General features: G+C 37.8%; 1 protein-coding gene across 1 annotated transcript in view; it reads left to right on the top strand.

Moving 5' to 3' along the window:
• Positions 1–14,650, top strand: part of LOC139728123 (uncharacterized) — a 47,448-nt gene extending 32,798 nt beyond the window's left edge. The window contains exons 15-21 of the mRNA XM_071639086.1: positions 608–799; positions 1,825–2,049; positions 4,192–4,328; positions 5,496–5,598; positions 7,219–7,506; positions 10,795–10,968; positions 12,765–14,650. Coding sequence (XP_071495187.1) covers positions 608–799; positions 1,825–2,049; positions 4,192–4,328; positions 5,496–5,598; positions 7,219–7,506; positions 10,795–10,968; positions 12,765–12,799 — 1,154 coding nt within the window. The 3' untranslated portion in view covers positions 12,800–14,650. The remainder of the gene's footprint in view (positions 1–607; positions 800–1,824; positions 2,050–4,191; positions 4,329–5,495; positions 5,599–7,218; positions 7,507–10,794; positions 10,969–12,764) is intronic.
• The last annotated feature ends 3,787 nt before the right edge of the window (positions 14,651–18,437 follow it).

Below are 18,437 nucleotides of genomic sequence, written 5' to 3'. Positions count from 1 at the left end.
ATCTATTGATTTGTGTAATTATGATATTTTCTCACTCATTTTTATCATGCCTGTAAGTGCTTTATTTTGTAACTGTCTGAAATTATTTGTAATGTTATACGCAATTTAGCACCCGGGCTTCGAGATATAATATGAATAAATAAACTTTTCTGAACTTCCTTCCTTCCACTGGGCCATTTTCTGCGTCATCAGATTAAAGATGCGCTCATTTCCTACTTTCCAACGAGAGTGAAAAAAATGAGGAAGACAAGAAAACCTATTCGCATGACAGTGGTCATGATTTTTTTTTTTCATGTCATAGTACACATTCCATACCTTTCAGCCCAATACTTCTAGGAGTAGGGACCTATGTGAAATAAGTGGGTGAGTACTAGTCTAGTTTGTCAAATGGAAAACCGCTTTGATTCTGGTTAAAAATCAAGTTTTGGGTAATGTGTGTTTTATTGGACCTTTTCCGTGTTCCTAGTGGTAATGTTATTGATTAGCTATTGAATATTCCAGTGTATTTCATTATGATTCATGTTCATGAATAAACAATTTCCAAGTGAAAGTGACTTTTTACCGGGCTAATTTTCCCTGAATTTTCAATCCGTTTTTCCATGTGCAGGAACCGATTGTGCCAGCTTTGAGCCTCTCGAGTTCGGCCAGATTCTGCCCGAGAGCTGTCGCCTTGGACCCAGCGAGCCTCAGTCCGCCTGCACCTTCTCCTGCCAGAGCGGCTACCACCTTCTTGGTGCCTCGGTCGTGACGTGTTCGCGAAGGGGAGAATGGTCGCGGAGGGCGCCAATTTGTTCAAAAGGTAAAGGAGACCTCCGGATGATTTTCAGATTTTTACATTTGAACAACTATAAATTAGCTATACTGAGGACAGAATTTCAGAATTTATGATAATTTGGATGAAGAATGAGAGTATTTTCAAAATTTATAACAAATTGCAATGAACAAGGATGATGACATGGCAGGGTCACCATAAGAATGCATGAGCTGGGGCTCAAGGGAGCAGAACAAAAAAAAAAAAAAGCATACATAGATTATACACAGGTGAACTCGCGAGCAAGTGGTATTGTAATGTATTTACATTGCTACATTTCTGAAATATGTGAGCCTCCTATGTCATCGTCCTTGTTCAGTGTAGTATGTTTAAGGTTTTTTTCAAATTATTGTCTCTCTGCTCAAGAACCACAATAGATGCCACAAATCTATACATGGAGCTGTTGATTTATGTACTACATGATGTAAAATTATGAAAATCGTCTGGAATGCCCCTTGATTAAATTCTTATGGTGCAGAACTCATTATAATACCCTAATTGTGCAGAAAATGCTATTGCTGGGTTCGTTTGACGAGGCTAACCGAGTTGAACTCACGTACTTGAACAATGAATATGAACTTGATGCCGTACTGTATGAAGATTTGAAATAGATTTTGTCAAATCATTTGAAATCCAGATTTCTTTGACCCTCATTCTTATTGGTAAATCAAGTTATGTTACCGTGAAATCACAGCTACCTCTGTATCAATAGATGAATTGAAGAATGCCTTTGGTCTTTAATCATTATGTAATATTGACCAAAATAAAACCCAAACAGACAAACACCCCAACAGAATACTGATCATTTCATAGCCAGACAAACACAGAAAATACGAAGATTAAGAAAGCAGTTTTACCCCAAGCTCTGTAAAGCAGTGGAAAATCAAATCTAAGAACTGGATCTTGCTTTTTCGGCACATTCCGGGCAACGGGTCACGGGTTTGGTTGACAAGTTGTGTATTGCATGTTAAGGGTTATCATAATTATAATCTTCCCTTTCTTTATCTTCACAGATTCTCGGATTCGATGCCATGAAAACATCACGGCCATTTTACCACAGGGGTCATCGCAGATGATCGTCCCCCTTCCCGAAGCTGATCACGTCCTGGACTTCGTCAACGCGTCGCATCCGCTGTCGGGACACTCTTTCGGGATCGGCGAAACGCTGGTTACGTACACGGCCTACACGAGTGACGCCAGGACGGCCGAATCGTGTAAGATGGCCGTCACCGTCGTGGGTAAGCCGCTGTCACTAAACCAATTAAAGGGATGGTGTAGTTTGGTTGAGATGGAGGCTTCATGTTTCCAATTCTTCGCTAGATAATGAGAAACTATTCTTGAAATATGAAAGAGCATACAATGCTATGATCAGCATATCTTTTGCTTAAATTTTATTGCATGAAAATTGGTTTTGAAATGGCTGAGATATGCAAAAACAAAGTGGTCTTTATAAAAGATGGGACCCACCTCTTATCAGAGCCACTTTGTTTTACTTTGTTTTTGGAGATCTCAGCCATTTCAAAACCGATTTTCATCAAATAAACTTTAAATTCCTCTACTCTTTAACATTTCATAGAAGTGGTTTCTAATCATTATCTCGCAAAAAGTTGAAATATGAATCCCTGTCTCAACCAAAACTATACCATTCCTTTGAGACTTGCTGAATAAAGTTTGGTTACTTTATCTTTCAAAGTAACGAATTCCAGCAACCCGGCGATATATATCTTTCTTTCTTTTTTCTTCTTTTTTTTTTAGCACTAACAAATTGAAAAAGACAGACGTAGTAAACAATAGAATGGCATAATGGGCGTCGGGCAGTTGGGCGTCTTTGTGTACTGTTGCGTCTTTATATCAAGTAAGTTTTAAATACGCTCGAGCCAAGTGGCTGAATGGCTCCATATTATTATACATGTCTGCACCTTTGATATTCTTTGCCATTTTATGAATGTAGAGAATAGAACATTTTCTATTGATCACCAATAACTCTGTAAAACTTCTCTTTACTCTGTAATTGTTTGTTTTAAGCCACAGTTACAGTTCACTTCAAAATACCAATATTGCAACTTCCCTTTAAATTGATTCTCTCGGAAAAACACTTAGGTTCGGATTTCCGATATTTCGCAAGCACACGCGTCAGATAAGCAACATTTATATAATATTGACTGGCCTCGAGGGAGATACCAGAAAATATTGCCCAAATTAAAAGAATATTCTTTCTGTGCGGGCAATATTTATCTGGTATCTCCCTCAAGGCCAGTCAATATCATAATTATTACCTATCCCCTACGTAAATTAGGAAAATATGTGAATACGGCTATACACTATGATATAGATCAAGCCACATTTGACTACCTGTAGATCATCAACATGTCGAATAACTGAAAAATTGTTCATCAATGTATATCATTCAACTCCAACTTCAAAGATATGTAGTCGTAACAGGCGAATTTCAAACATCTGAACGCTTTTACACTTTATTTTTACTTCTGTTTAAATTTGGAGGGTTGTAAAGCTGATGGTCACTGTGCAGTTATTGAGCGCAAATGGACTAGTCATTGTTTGACGCGTAGTGCTGCTGGAAGTGGTCGACCTTGTATGACTTGATTTATCGGCGTTCTTCTGCGGTGCGCGTAACCGACACGCAGCGGCGTCCTGGAATGTTTTCTTTTCGTGGTCGATCGGAATGTTTACATTTAAAGCAGGGAGGTGGGGAGAGAGATTCCACTCTTTTTCTTCCCACCTCCCTGTGTAAAGTGAATAGCGAAAACCGGAAGAGGCAAAAGACCAACGAATATTGACTGATGACCTTTGACCCTGCAAAATAACAACTGCAATTGCCTCGCAAAACTACCTCGTATAGGTAATAATTATTTTTTTCCACTTAGCTCGGAAAGAGATGTGCTCGTTCACCATTCCGTAGATCACATTTCTTCACTTATCATAGTACAGTTCGACCTCGATTATCAGGCCCTCTCTTATCCGAACATCTCTATTTTAGTATCCGGACGCCTCCTGGCAGTGAGGACAAAAACATCATCAACAAAGAAAAAGTGATTTAAAATACAATTCAAACCCCACCAACTCACGCAATTTTCCTATGATGATGCCACAGAAACATGAAACGAATTTTACATTAAAATCTTTCTATTCCATTACCGTGATTTTAAGTAGGCTAGCACGAATTACATTATTGTTGCGGTGTACACTATCTTCGTAGCTACCACTGGGTTGGAACATTGAAACATTGCTTCTCCCATAACCGGCCAAATCGCTTATCCGGAAGAGTGACAGTCCCGACATGCCCGGATAACAGAGGTCGGACTATTGTCACTTTGATGTTCCCATCAAATATAATATTCCACAATTCATCCCTACCACAGACAGCGAGTCCCCGCAGCCCGTCGAGTGTCCCCAACAGGTGACTTTGAAGGTTCAAGAACGCTACCCATCCTCGATCAACCTGACGCAGCCAACTTTTACTGATAACGTGGAGATCGCCAGTGTCACACGCGAAATAGTGAGTCCACAGCAAGTGCGTTTGTTTTTGAAGTTATTGTAAGATCTTACTTTATTGTTTAATTTATTCTGCAACTGTGTTTTATTGTTAAACACATTTTTGTTTGTAAAAATGTATCATTCAATGTTTGACCACTGGTTTATTCTAGGGTATCTCTTGGACATAAAACTCTTTAAAAACTGTTAGTCCATGCAAGGCTGTAATGTATTTGATAAATGTATGCGTTTTCTCCGAGTTCTAGGCCCCGTTTTAACAAAAGATATAATCGATTATGAATTTCTTTACCGCACAGGCTGCCATAAACTTACTTGATAAAAAATCAACTATACAATCAATTATAATAACTCTTCATTAAACAGGGCCCTAGTTTGTAGGTTGCAAACTGATGAGCAAATCACAAACAAAAGCGTGTGATCTCAAAAGTGACGCGACATTTGATTGCTCCTGCGTCAGTTGCTCCGATATTGTTTTCTCCAAGGACTTTGGGTTAGGGTTAGGGTTGTGATAGGGCTATATAGGATTAGTTTGATGTGAGGATTAGGATTAGGCATAAGGTTATGTTTGTGGGTAGAATATATTATGTTTTGAATAGCATGCAGATATTTCATGAGAGTAATTGTGGCAGGAGCAAATGTCATGGAACCGATCACAACTTTCTACTTTGATTACCTATTATGTCAAGTCCGTAATTTGTTCTTGAATCCGTCTAAATCACTGAACTGAGATTTATCAAATTCAAAGTACATTTTCGTATAGGTTACAGTAGTAGTGATAAAAAATGATAATAATAATAATTGTGGATTTATATTGCGCAGTTTCTATGAAGCATATATCAACTGCGCATAACAATAAGATATAATCAAAGAAAAAAAAACCGAGTAAATGCACGACAAAGAAAAATGATATTTTTCATCTTTGTGTTCACATTTATCTACCTCCCAAATACGTAAAAAATTATTTGTAAACTTCGAATTAAAATCTAAGATGATTTTCATTTTTTAACTACAAAAGTAAAATTCTAAGTGTTTATGCAACTGTATCAAAGACGCTGTTACAGTATTAGTGAGTACACTTATAGACAAACCTAGTAATAAACAGTAAAACGTAAATTTGGTCACGTGTGATTACTAAGCGTACTGCAATGTGACGTATGTATTCCATGTCTAGTTCCCTGACGGTGACATCACGTGGGGAGAATATACAGCCCGGTATGTTGCCACTGACACGTCTGGTAACACAGCTACTTGCACTTTCGGAATCACTGTACAGCGTGAGTATAAGCAACGTAAAAAAACCCCCAAAACACACACACACACACACACACACGCACGCACACACAAACAAGAGTTTACACACAAACACAGACATGTATTCATAATCGTGATAATTTCTGTCATGATCACTACCATTGCTATACAATCATGACCATTGTTTGATTGATTGATTGATTGATTTATTTTTCTTCCAACACAATTTCATACATAAATCAAAATTATTTTCAGTAATATCACATGGAATATCAGTAAGCAGATTACAAGTACATGATTCAAAGAAGGAAAATCGATGTGTAAATTAATTTCATTAACAAATTATAAATCGTATTACCAATTTTCCAAATAATTATCTGAGAAATTATGCGGAAGAAGGACTGCCACTATAAGCAAAAGCTTGAGCACGTGGCAGCCCAGGCACCTATCTACATAATACACAGAAAATTATATTGTTTGCGGAATGGAGAAATACTACAAAATATAAAACACTGTAAATACATTATGTTTTTTATATATGTATAGTGCATAGGTACGAATAAGAGTAACGTGAAATATGATGATGATGATGATGGTGATGTATGATGATGCTGACAGGGTAATGATGAAGAAAAATGTGATAATGAAGATGAAAGTGATAGTGGGGATGCTGAAGATAATGGGAATGAAATGAAATGATAGACACAGAAACATTGCGTATATTTATTGTAGTTTTAAATCCAATTTACAGGAAAAGAAATGTGATCATACAAAAAATATATATATTCAAATGCTATATTCATAGATTGTAATCTGACAGTAATGTAGTTTTCAATCTAGCCTTGAAAGAATATAAAGTTTTACACGATTTAACATAATCTGGGAGTATATTCCAAAGATTTGGTCCATTGTGTCTTATAGATGTTTGTGCAATTAATAATCTGGGATTTACTAAATGAAAATTTTGCGAATTACGAGTGGGATATGAATGAACGGTATAATTCAGTTTAAAGAAATCGTGAAAAATGTTTGGAAGTAAGTTGTTCAAATACTTATACATAAAAAGCAAAGAATGTAATGTATTTATATCAAATATATTCAGTGTTTTTAACTGATAAAAAAGTGAACTGGTGTGGGCTAAGTATTGTGATCCAGTACAGATGCGAATGGCTTTCTTTTGTAGTAAATAAATAGGGTTGAGTTTAGTTTTTGAACTTGTAGCCCACACTAGATTACAATACATAATATATGGTAGGATTAAAGAATTGTAAAGCATAAAAAGAGTATGTTCAGTATGTCAAACGAGTATGTCAAAAGATAGTGATGATTACCATTACCATCATCGTTGTTAGTATCAATGTGAGAGTCATAATCACCAATTTGCATCATAATTGATCAAAATTTAGTGTTGCCTGCATCATTTTTTACATCACGGACGATATTGCTTTTTTTACACATCCAGTAGGCCTACTACTAGATGCCTACTACTGCTAAATAACAATGGCAGGTTATGACTTATTAGAAGCTGAGTAATAGGGACCACTCCATTTTTCATAGTTTATTGTGTAACGTCATTAGCAAAAATTTGCTTTGACTTGAACATCAATCCTTCTCCTGATACGGTGATTTGTGGATTTGCACAGCTCTCGCCATGGATTGTGGCGTACTGGACGGCCCACTCAACGGCCACCACTTCTGCACCGCCTGGCGCGAAAGACAGATGTGCCAGCCGGCGTGCCTACCTGGTTTCTACTTTTTCGATGGTCCCCTCCCTAGAGCGACTTACACCTGCGACAGTACCGCACAGTGGAGCCCATCGAAACAGGTCCCAGATTGCACCGCAGTCGAGCTCGTGAGGAGGAACGCCTCGGCGCCGTGTGCGGCGGGAAAGCAGCTGAAGACATTCCCCGCACTTAGCGGCCCAGCTTGCAGTAAGGACAGATGTTAACTTATAATCAGGCCACCCATACTGCAGATCGCACCAGAAGCCTCGGTCACAAATACCTTTACGAACTGCTACGAACGCCGTACGAACGATTTTTAAACAATTTCGTAACATCTTCTTAAGAAGGCCGTACGAAACCAACGTTCGTAGACCGTTCGTAAGTTCGTAGCCTGGTCGATGGTCTTGTCCAAGATTTTATTTTAACTTCGTATGAAACCCTCTCTTCGTAAGGCGGGAGTAGGAACGTCGTACGAACATTGTAAGAACTACGCACGATTTTGTAGGATCGAGAGACAGTTCTAGAAGCCTTAAATTCTTACGATGAGTTGTTCATAGAGGGCTCTTACGTCTTTCGTAAGATGGCCGTAAGTCTAACGAAAGAATAAAGCTACGGTCACAAAGCTTTGTACGAACAATGCGAATGTTACTGTTCTTACGAATTCTGGAATTCGTAGAGATTCGTAGATCGGACACAGATTCTTCCGGCCTTCTTACGAATTTCGTACGAACGCTTTTTAATTCGCAAGAACAACTTAAGACCTTTTAGAGAAACGAAAGGATTTTCAGTTATACAATGGCCGTAGAATTCGTAAGTTATTCGTAAGAATGCCTTGAGTTATTCTTTCGTCAGACCTACGGGCATCTTACGATTTCTTTTTGTCGTAAATTGGTCGTACCTGCAACTCTCGGCACTCTTAAGTCACTCGTAAGGAGATTTCACGATTTTTTGCATATTTCAAGGCTTCTAGAATTGTCTCTCGATCCTACAAAATCTTGCGTAGTTCTTACAATGTTCGTACGACGTTCATACGGCCGTCTTACGAAGAGAGGGTTTCGTACGAAGTTAAAAAAATCTTGGTCAAGACCATCGACCAGGCTACGAACTTACGAACGATCTACGAATGGTCTACGAACGCTGGTTTCGTACGGCCTTCTTAAGAAGATCTTACGAAATCGTTTAAAAATCGTTCGTACGGCGTTCGTAGCAGTTCGTAAAGGCATTTTTGACCGAGCCTTAACTCAAGGCATTCTTACGAAAAACGTACGAATTCTACGGCCATTGTATAACTGAAGATCATTTTGTTTCTCTAGGAGGTCTTTAGTTGTTATTGCGAGTTAAACAGCGTTCGTACGAAATTGGTAAGAAGGCCGTAAGAATCTGTGCCCCATCTCTACGAATCTCTACGAACTCCAGAATTCGTACGAACAGGTACATTCGTACGAACGCATCGTTCGTACGAAGCTTTGTGACCGTAGCTTTACTAGCATCTTTATGTTGTCCTTTTCATCACTTTTCATGTCTCTATATGAGATAATCACAAAGATCTGAAACAAAATCGTGATGTTTGTTAGCTTCTATTAAAGAAAGAAAATATTCGAGGAATGTTGGGGTTTTTTTCGGTGATAGCCCTCATGATTTACCCACTGGTAACTTAGTCTTGTTTTGTAAAAACAAAAACGAAAACAAGAAACGAACAAATGTCCAGGGGATAAGATAGTTCGAATAGCACGGGAATAAAATGAACAAGTGAAGAAAATGTCTTTAAAGAAAGGTTGTTGTTTTTTTTTTTTACCTGAAAAACAAAACTATGAAACGAATCTCTATCCCCTATGTCAGGAAATGAATCTCTGACATCCTTGAAATTGTCACGTGGATTTTAACTCGCTAGTTTAAAGGAAATAAATACAGAAATTCTGCTCATTTAACCATCTTTATGCTTTTTATTCCCTATGTCATTTGAAGTTTGACTTAATCGAAAATTCTTAGTCTCCCCTTTAGTTTCCCACTTTGTTTTCTTAGGGGTAATAAAGAGATAAAGAGAGCAAAGACTTATTTTTCCTATTTCATTCATGTCTCTCATTGTGTTAAACTGGTCTTTTGTTGTCAATGTTATCGTGAAGGGCATTTGCAAATGAAAGAGAACATGCCAATTTTTGCAATTTTTGATTTTGTGGCTTGGAGGACAAAAACGAATGTGCTCACTCATGCGTAAAGTTTTCTTTTTAATGAATCCATGAGCTTAATAGCCAATTAAAGTACCGTTAATATGGTATAGAATACATTGATTTTCATAAAAATCTTCTATGAAAAATATGACCTCGAAAAAGTGTTTACTTTCTTTTTTTGCTGAGTGTAGATAGAAGGTTGATTCTTTGGCTTTCTTGGGTCTCTTCCACTGTAACTGCTCTTGCGTACGTGCAGATTGCAAATGTTGAATTGAATTTTGTCTTTTTTTTTCCATTTCTGTTGAGCGAAAAGAACAGACATGTGAGAAAAAAATGGATGCTTAACATGTTTAAGTTCCGGAGAGGTTACCGAGGGCATCACAGGATTATTTTCTGGAGCCAACTTTATGTAATTACGGAAGGAACTGTGATGCGAGTATCGGGAAACGATTTAGCCTTCAGCATCCGAATGGAGAAACTTGGATAAAATGTGTAAACTTTGCCCTGATATGATTGTAATCTCACCGAGCTGACCTGTTATTGTCCCTGGTTTTTTTTTTGTATGGATTTGCATGGAGAACTATGCTGCCCTACTTTGGCAAAAGGAAGCAAGTGACATACCATCCGAATATGAGTTATTGATGTTTTCATAATTCACATAATGAGCTCTTCTTCCAGGCCAAATTTCATGCAGAAACACTCATCCTACCAAGAGATATGTTAGATAAGACATCATGATAGTCCATTGACGTCAGTGTAAATGACAGACACATTTCGTTCTTTTACGAGAATTGTCACTTTTGTCACTTGCTTCCTTTTGCCAAAGTAGGGCAGTATGGTTGATTTCCTTTTTGTAACAATTGTCTCAGCTCAAAAAAGAAAGGGGAAAATTCGACGAACCTTCCTCTTGTTCGAATGTGATTTATCACCATATTTTGCAGCTTAAAGGGCTAATGTTGACTTAAGCTATAAGTAAGCGGGTATTAGTCAGTCACCGAATCGCAACCTTTTGCAATCCGGGTTCTTAGTTTGAATGTCCTGTTTGTAGCTCATCTGTTTCAAAATGCGGTTATATTGATATTCAAGAGGTGTGGAGGTGTGTCCATCATAATGTACAAATGCAAAGTTTTCGGCCTTTCTCGGTCTTAGTCGCGCCTGTTGTACAACAAACCAATAACCAAGTATTATCAAATTAGAATCTGGACATAACACAGTAATAATCGTATCATAAATAAAATAGTCTAAATAATGCATGAATGTAAACCAGTTTAATATTCTGCGTGATTTCGTTACAATAGTAAAAGTCCTGTTGGTTCTCCATTTACAGTTGACTGCCCCCGTGGTATGTATTCCGTGGACCTCGGTCCAGCCACGCAGCCGGTCTGTAAGCTGTGTCCTCGAGGTCTGTACCAGGACAGTACCGGGCGGACCTCGTGCCTCATGTGTCCAGACGGCACCACGACAACTATGAGGGGCGCCACCAGTGCCAGGCAGTGTGGAGGTGAATAACTCATATTGTAGTAAGATTATGTGCACATTTTGGAAAATGACCTTTTTTTTTCGCTCAGTTTTTTAGGTACTTCACTCATGGTCAAAGTGGCATGATACATTATCTTGACAGATGTAACAATTTGAGGCATTTATATGTTCAAAAAAAGAATGAGCAATGAACCTGTGCAGACCGGATGACCAGAATCGTCAGCTCGTCAATTAATATTTGAAAAGAATCTATTTCACTGTTTCGCATTGATGACATAATGGCTTTGGCAGACTTTTTTCTGGTAGTATTGCCAAATACTAGGCTGTAATGAATACTTTATTGCTGTCAGGATGATGTGCTGCCAAGCACCAATAGACCGTTTCTGTAATTGATTACAATTCGTGGATATTTCTTTTCCTACAGTCTAGAAACGAAAGAATGCCATTCACCTGTTTGCTGCATATAACTAGGTTCCATAAGCAGGAATTCATTTAGTTGTTGCTAGATAGGGCAAGCCTCCGGCTTTGTGGTTGTTAAGGTCAACAAAGCAGGCATATGATGTGAATACATTTCAGAAGCGGTCTAATTTAAGTATTACATGAATAATCACTAAATCACACTTGCTTGCCTTAGTGGATTTACAAACAAACGTGCTTGATATTATCGCAAATTACTTTTTTTACTGGTCATGCACACAGTGGAATTACGGACGGGTCTATTATCAATCACGGATCCCTGTAGGAGGTTATACCCCCTACCAGGGATCAGTGATTATGAAATTTCCCACCGTCACATTTCACCTACCAACTGCTGATAACCACAAATGGCACACTCATACATTCACATAAATTTACTTCAGAGGTTCTTCGTAACCTCAAATGAATGGTTCTTGTGCGTAATGTATCACTATAACACAATGTATTGTTGTCATGATGCAACACTATGCGGACCTGTCAATAAATTGTTCTCGTGTGGCTGGCACTCGCAAAGAAAACAGCAGGGAATTCAAACTAGGGCCTATCTCTTTATACTTCATAATTATGTGCCTTGATTGAGCAAAGATTATTTGAAAATGCATATTTTGCTGCCACCTAGCATTGAAAGATGAATTTGGATGGAAATCAAAATGGCTTGCAAAGCCACCGTACATGCCATAGAGTCGAGCTGTGCAGTAAGCAACTCCTTGTGCCCCAAGGTAGTCCTGTTGGATGGAAAGGTTGGAAGTTTGCTGCGGAGAAAGAAAGGGGAACTTGAACTCCCACTGATTCAGGAAGTGCATTGTATGAAACAAAATAAACAGCCAACCAGCTTACTAAGACCAAAACGTCTTTCACTTTGTTTGAATTCGCGTGAACCTTACTGTTACATTCGTTGTTGTTAGTTTTTCAACATATTTCCTTCCTACAGCCTTTGAACGTATCCGTTCTGTGTTTTTTTTTCCCCACAGCATTATGTATGATATGTGATTATGCGACAAACGTACTTTAAAGGGATGATATAATAGTTTTGGTTGAGATGGGATTTTATGGGGTTTTCCCCCTACAGATTGTGTGTGTGTGTGTGTGTGTGGGGGGGGGGGTGCTGAGTTTGGGCTTTCGAACGCTGTTAACACTTGCCGTGTTCAGACATTCTATGAACTTTGCTTTTTTCCGAAATTGTGACCTGATGGTCATCCGAACTTTCGCACACGCATCAATACCAGACAGATATCGAATCAAACGATTCTTTAATGTTCTTTATTTCAACTGTTCAGTTAATTCAGCTAATTTCTGTTTGTTCATTTGTTGTTGTTGTTGTTTTTTTAAATTTCTTTGCAGTCACAGTCGAAAGGACCAGGCGGCCGGCGCAGTGAGCAAAGATCGAACAATGCGGGGACATTGCGGGATGCCTTGAGGACATTACAGTGACGAAATAATAATCTCTTGTGACGTCATTTTGTCAGAAAAATCGGTTCAGTCTGTATTGTACGTCGGTCCATGGATGCGCCATGAAATTATTAAACAAAATCACACCTTGTCATTATATCTAACACAATACCGCATTTTTTTTATACTGATGGCTGTACTTGCATGTGGATTGTATGTGTGATGCGTGGTAGGGTGCATCTTTGAGAAGTGATGATTGCCAAGGAGAATTGGAACGGATCGCTTTGGGGATTCAGGTTCGGTTTGTATCAAGGATACAAAGATTACATTATCACGGAGTCATCCAGTTGAGTACATGCGTACTTCTATTCTGTTCATATATTTGCATATATACTTCATTGTATATACTGTACATTATGTTTGTATTCTTGTCAGACTCAGAGAGAGGGAGAGAGAATATGTGCGTATGTGGCCATTGATTTCGTCCAGTGATATTTATAACTTTCATTACTTGTTATGAGTGGACACTAACATCTTCGTCCAAGACTATTGCAAACAATGGATGCCTTTGAGCCTCTATTAACTTGAGTGTCACAAGAGATAGAGAATAATCATGTTTTCTGTGTGGATTCGTTTGCAAACCACGTGATTAAAATCGTTACAGCATTGATGTGTATATAAAGAGTGTTCACTGAAGGAGAAGTCATTTTTTTACGTAATACATGTAGTATATTGTCATTCCTCTATAGTTTGATAAAATGTGACTGTAAAAGGAGTGGGAAAGATAAGTGATTATATACCTTGATTTGCCTACGATAATTTTCTGTAACGATAATAAATGTCCGAAAGAGTTATGAATTAGTAGTAATCTATGCGTTGATGTGCATCACACTAAAACAGAGTGATGTGAGTCAAAAGTAACTTTGTTACCGACGAATGAAGTTAGGGAGAATATGATGATTTATAATGACAAAAGTTTTGTATCTTTCAAGCATTTCTCGATAGAATTTCCAGATGTCTGTCAGCTTTTTTTTTATAGTGTATATACATTACTTGCAACAAAACAGCATCAGACAATGCAGCATGGCACACATAGTTTTAGCACTGCACAAAGTACGAAAATACTCGTCCCAGAGGTCAACGTACTTCACCTGGAAGAAATAGAAGAAGAAGCTCTGTATAGAATGATTCTGACAAACCGTATTCTTCCTTAGTATGACTTGTGAAGAATAGGTATGTAATTGTAAAGTGACGCGCATCATTTAGAAATACGATGTCTTTTCCCTGTCTTGCATGGGTAAAAAATGGCATTGATTAGCATATCGCTGTGGGGGCGACTAAACTTTGTATCTCCAAAATGTCAAATGCTCAGGAGAGCGAAAAAAACCACAAAGCAGCCAAAGCGCTACAACAAATGGGAAAGCCTTTCCTTTGACATCTAGGACTTGGACAAGACATCATTTAACTGATTATCTGACAATTAATCCACAAAAAAGTGATTTACACCAAAATTTGAAACACAAAGCCTTGCCACCTCAGTGACGATATGCATTTCACAGGAAAGTATTCTCTAGATAATGATATACTTGCATATAGTGAGACAAGTTATGTGACAAGAATCATTTAAGTAACAGATTTACTGTCAATCTGGTTGTAATCCAACATTCGTGACTAGTAGGAAACACCGTGAAGTGTCCCTTAACGAACAGAGAAAGACAATTAGTTAAACGTAGGAATATGACACCCTGTAACTTTTTGTCGCCATTTCCATCTTATCTTGCACTAATTTTAAGTCAAATACACATATATGTGTATCATAATACGAAAGCTAACCTTGAAAACACCACCTGCGAAACTTAAATTCGCACCATATCGTGACTTAGTGAAAGGTCACCTGTATCATTCTATGCCTCGTCGTTGTGTTGTTTAGTATTCGGTGAAACGTAATCACGTTGATAGGCTACTTGGCGCGATTATATACGTGTGTGTAATTCTTGAATGAAAATACATGCTTAACACTGTACATTTTGTACTTTGCGATGTTGTCATAAATCACATCATCTACAAAATAGGCAATGTGAAAAGTAAATTGAGAGTCCCTTTTAGTAGTCACATTATCATGATTATGCTTCTATTTGTGCGTGTGCATACGAGTATGTTGATTGAATGCAAGACAAAAACTTTACCACTTGTAGCTAATGTGTTCCGTCATGTAAGGTGATTTGATTCAAATCAATACTGTCATATGCCTGTACTATTTTGTATTCCTTTCACGACAGGCCCCACGTTGACTAGGGGAGCATTGGCTCATCATTCCCTTCTGACACTGAAAGTGATTATTCCCTTCTGACACTGGAAGTGATTATTCCCTTCTGACACTGAAAGTGATTATTCCCTTCTGACGCTGGAAGTAATTATTCCTTTCTGACACTGAAAGTAATTATTCCCTTCTGACACTGGAAGTGATTATTCCCTTCTGACACTGAAAGTGATTATTCCCTTCTGACACTGAAAGTAATTATTCCCTTCTGACACTGAAAGTAACTATTCCCTTTTGACACTGGAGGTGATTATTCCCTTCTGACACTGAAAGTAATTATTCCCTTCTGACACTGAACGTAATTATTCCCTTCTGACACTGGAAGTGATTATTCCATTCTGACACTGAAAGTGATTATTCCATTCTGACAATGAAAGTGATTATTCCATTCTGACACTGAAAATAATTATTCCCTTCTGACACTGGAAGTGATTATTCCATTCCGACACTGAAAGTGATTATTCCATTCTGACACTAAAAGCAATTATTCCCTTCTGACACTGAAAGTAATTCTTCCCTTCTGACACTGGAAGTGATTATTCCCTTCTGACACTGAAAGTGATTATTTCCTTCTGACACTGGAAGTGATTATTCCCTTCTGACACTGAAAGTAATTATTCCCTTCTGACACTGAAAGTAATTATTCCCTTATTAAGCCAGAAAATTTTGTTTCTTTGGCTCTTATTATTTCCTTTCTACTCTTTTATTATCATTTTTCTGGGGGCCATCTTTAAAGATTCCCTCGAGAGGAATGTTAGCAGGAAAAACAGAATTCGAGTCAGGTGATATGTCACTCTCTTTGGGGGGACATTAGTCTGCAAAAGTAGGACACAGTTTTGACATGTGGACGTACATTATTTTGTCAACCCTTGACAATCGAGTTCAAAACGCACAACAACAGACAAGGGAAAAAAATGGCAACAGGTGTGCGACGACCTGTGTCGTTTACAGTGTCTACTGAGTGAATAATTGTAATCAAAAATTCTTGAAGCATGCGATGACGGCCCTCGTAACCCGTCATCCTGATACCCTGAGGTCTGGAAAGGTTAAAAATAAAGTGATCTTGGTGTAAAGTCAGAAAAACACCCCAAACCTGACGGGTAATTTAAATCTCTCGAGATATCAAAGAATAATGATTAAATTGTGCTCTCTCTTCTTCTTTTTTTTTTTTTTTTTTTTGGGGGGGAGGTATGAATAGAGTATTTATGGTATTATTGATTTACCATCAAAATTGTGGTACGGCCTCCAAATGTTTCATATTCTATACACTTACCTTGACAATATCTTAGATTCAAAGCCGGGCTCCTTAAACTATAATCTTTGGAGGACTTTTATGTTTGTACCTTTGTTTAAATATATTAATCGAAAAGTTATTATAAACCAATTTGGATGGAAATTCTCATGATTGGTCCGTTGTGGTAATTGAGCAGGTGATCAATTTAGAAGGTGAGCCGGTGCATGGTCTGCATGGATCCAGAATTTTAATTGTTTTGAGGATGCGTTCACAGATCTGTAGTACTAAGTGACCCCCGTGTTAGTTTAAGCACCTCAAGTGTTTTATTTTTCAATGCCAATTTATGAATCATTTCTATCATTAGAAAGAGGTTAAAGTCGGAGGGATTTAGAATCGGATTCCAAAAAGGAAAATCAATGTGCAGCAATTTTATCCCCAACCCAACTTTTTTTTTCTCCAAATGATGCCGAATCGTTGTAAGGTTTATGTGGTCTTTATGAAAAATATGCAATGTTGATTTCCCATGTACAACTGTAGTTGTTCATATTACAAAGCTGTATTTCAAAGGCGGATTATAATTATACACTTAGACTCGTATCCCAATCCTGTGCTATAATCGACACCAGCAATCGACTTGCCTGAATGTTTTTTTTTTCTTGTTTGGTTATATATATATATATATATATATATATGTGACCGTGCACCTCAAAACGAACATAAAGTCGCACACACTGATTTTGCGTGAGGACTGAAAATAAGTGAAATGGGTCAACCTAGCCGAACTTGACTTTTTCATATTTTCTGAAAGAGCGGGTCTTCTTTTACATTATGCTAAAATTTGGCATCATAAAACGGGCAGGAAAGTGTGTTTTTTTAGCAGTTTATTTCGAACATTTTTGGTAGAATAGTGTGATTAGGTGTGTCTTTAGAATCCCTTTTTCATTTCTGAAAAACCTTGTCCACACTCTTCAATTTCAACTCTAATAACTTTTGAAAGGATAGTGCTACTGCTTTGAAAGTTTGCATTGATTATTGACAGAATGTGTTAGTGAGGCATGCTCAATTTCATTTTAATCTGATAATCCCTTCATTGTTGTTACCCTGGTGGTTTACTTGCTGTTTTTGTCCCATTCATCGCACAGCCAGCACGGTTTGGTAAAGATTAAGCGCTTGAATACACACTGTACTTCAGAGCCTCTTTTCTCAGTTCACACTTTTCCTGAGTTTGTGCTTTCTTTGCAATATTTAGATAGGTTAGGAGAGTCCATTTGATTTGAGTTATACATCATTTTAAAGCTTAAAGTCTGCTCTTTCAGAATATGGTCTTAACTAAAAATTCATGTCTGGCGACTTTTTGTTTGTTTTGAGGTGCAGTGTCACATATATATATATATGCGTGTGTCTATGTGTGTGTGTGTGTGTGTGTGTTATATAAAATACCATGCTCTCCTTTCCTCTATTTTGCTATATATACTGAAGACAGAATTTCGTATCTTGGCGGAAGCGAATACATCCCCGCTATAAACAGTAAATTTCAAAGAATATACAAACAAATAAAAACAACAACTTTCATACGTAAATGTTCCATACTTACTATCACTAGCTACTGCCTTAAGACCAGAAGATATAATGTTGATAGATGTTGAAATGTTCCTCCAATGACCATATAAGTCTATTTCTCGAAAACTCGAAGAGGTATGATATCATAATAGTTTCCTTTTCTTTAATGCACGCTCACTATTGAAGTCAATACCAAGTTGCCCTTATTGAATTGTCCAATCCATGACAAAGCATTGTAGGACTGCAAATAGTTAGCTGCGTGGTGGCTTGTATGTATAATGAGAATGCTTTAGACATTTGAAAGTTCCTACTAATTTGCTATGGGTTTTTATAGGTATCTAGGGATAGAACAGAACGAGGAAGTGAATTACAGGACTTTAATACGGAAGTGAGGAAACGACCTCGACTCTTTCCCTAGGTCGAAAATGTGGCTGATGCTGCTCGAGGTTATAAACAGGTAAGCAGACGACACACTTTCAACGACAGGAAGGAAATTCAAGAGATGATAGAC

The sequence above is a fragment of the Diadema antillarum genome, unplaced genomic scaffold, assembly GCF_040938485.1.
Source record: "Diadema antillarum isolate AM-2024a unplaced genomic scaffold, OU_Dant_1.0 scf00000018, whole genome shotgun sequence".
NCBI classification, from domain to species: domain Eukaryota; kingdom Metazoa; phylum Echinodermata; class Echinoidea; order Diadematoida; family Diadematidae; genus Diadema; species Diadema antillarum.
Note: the sequence above shows the minus strand (reverse complement) of the source record. Positions and strands in the feature narration are given on the sequence as shown.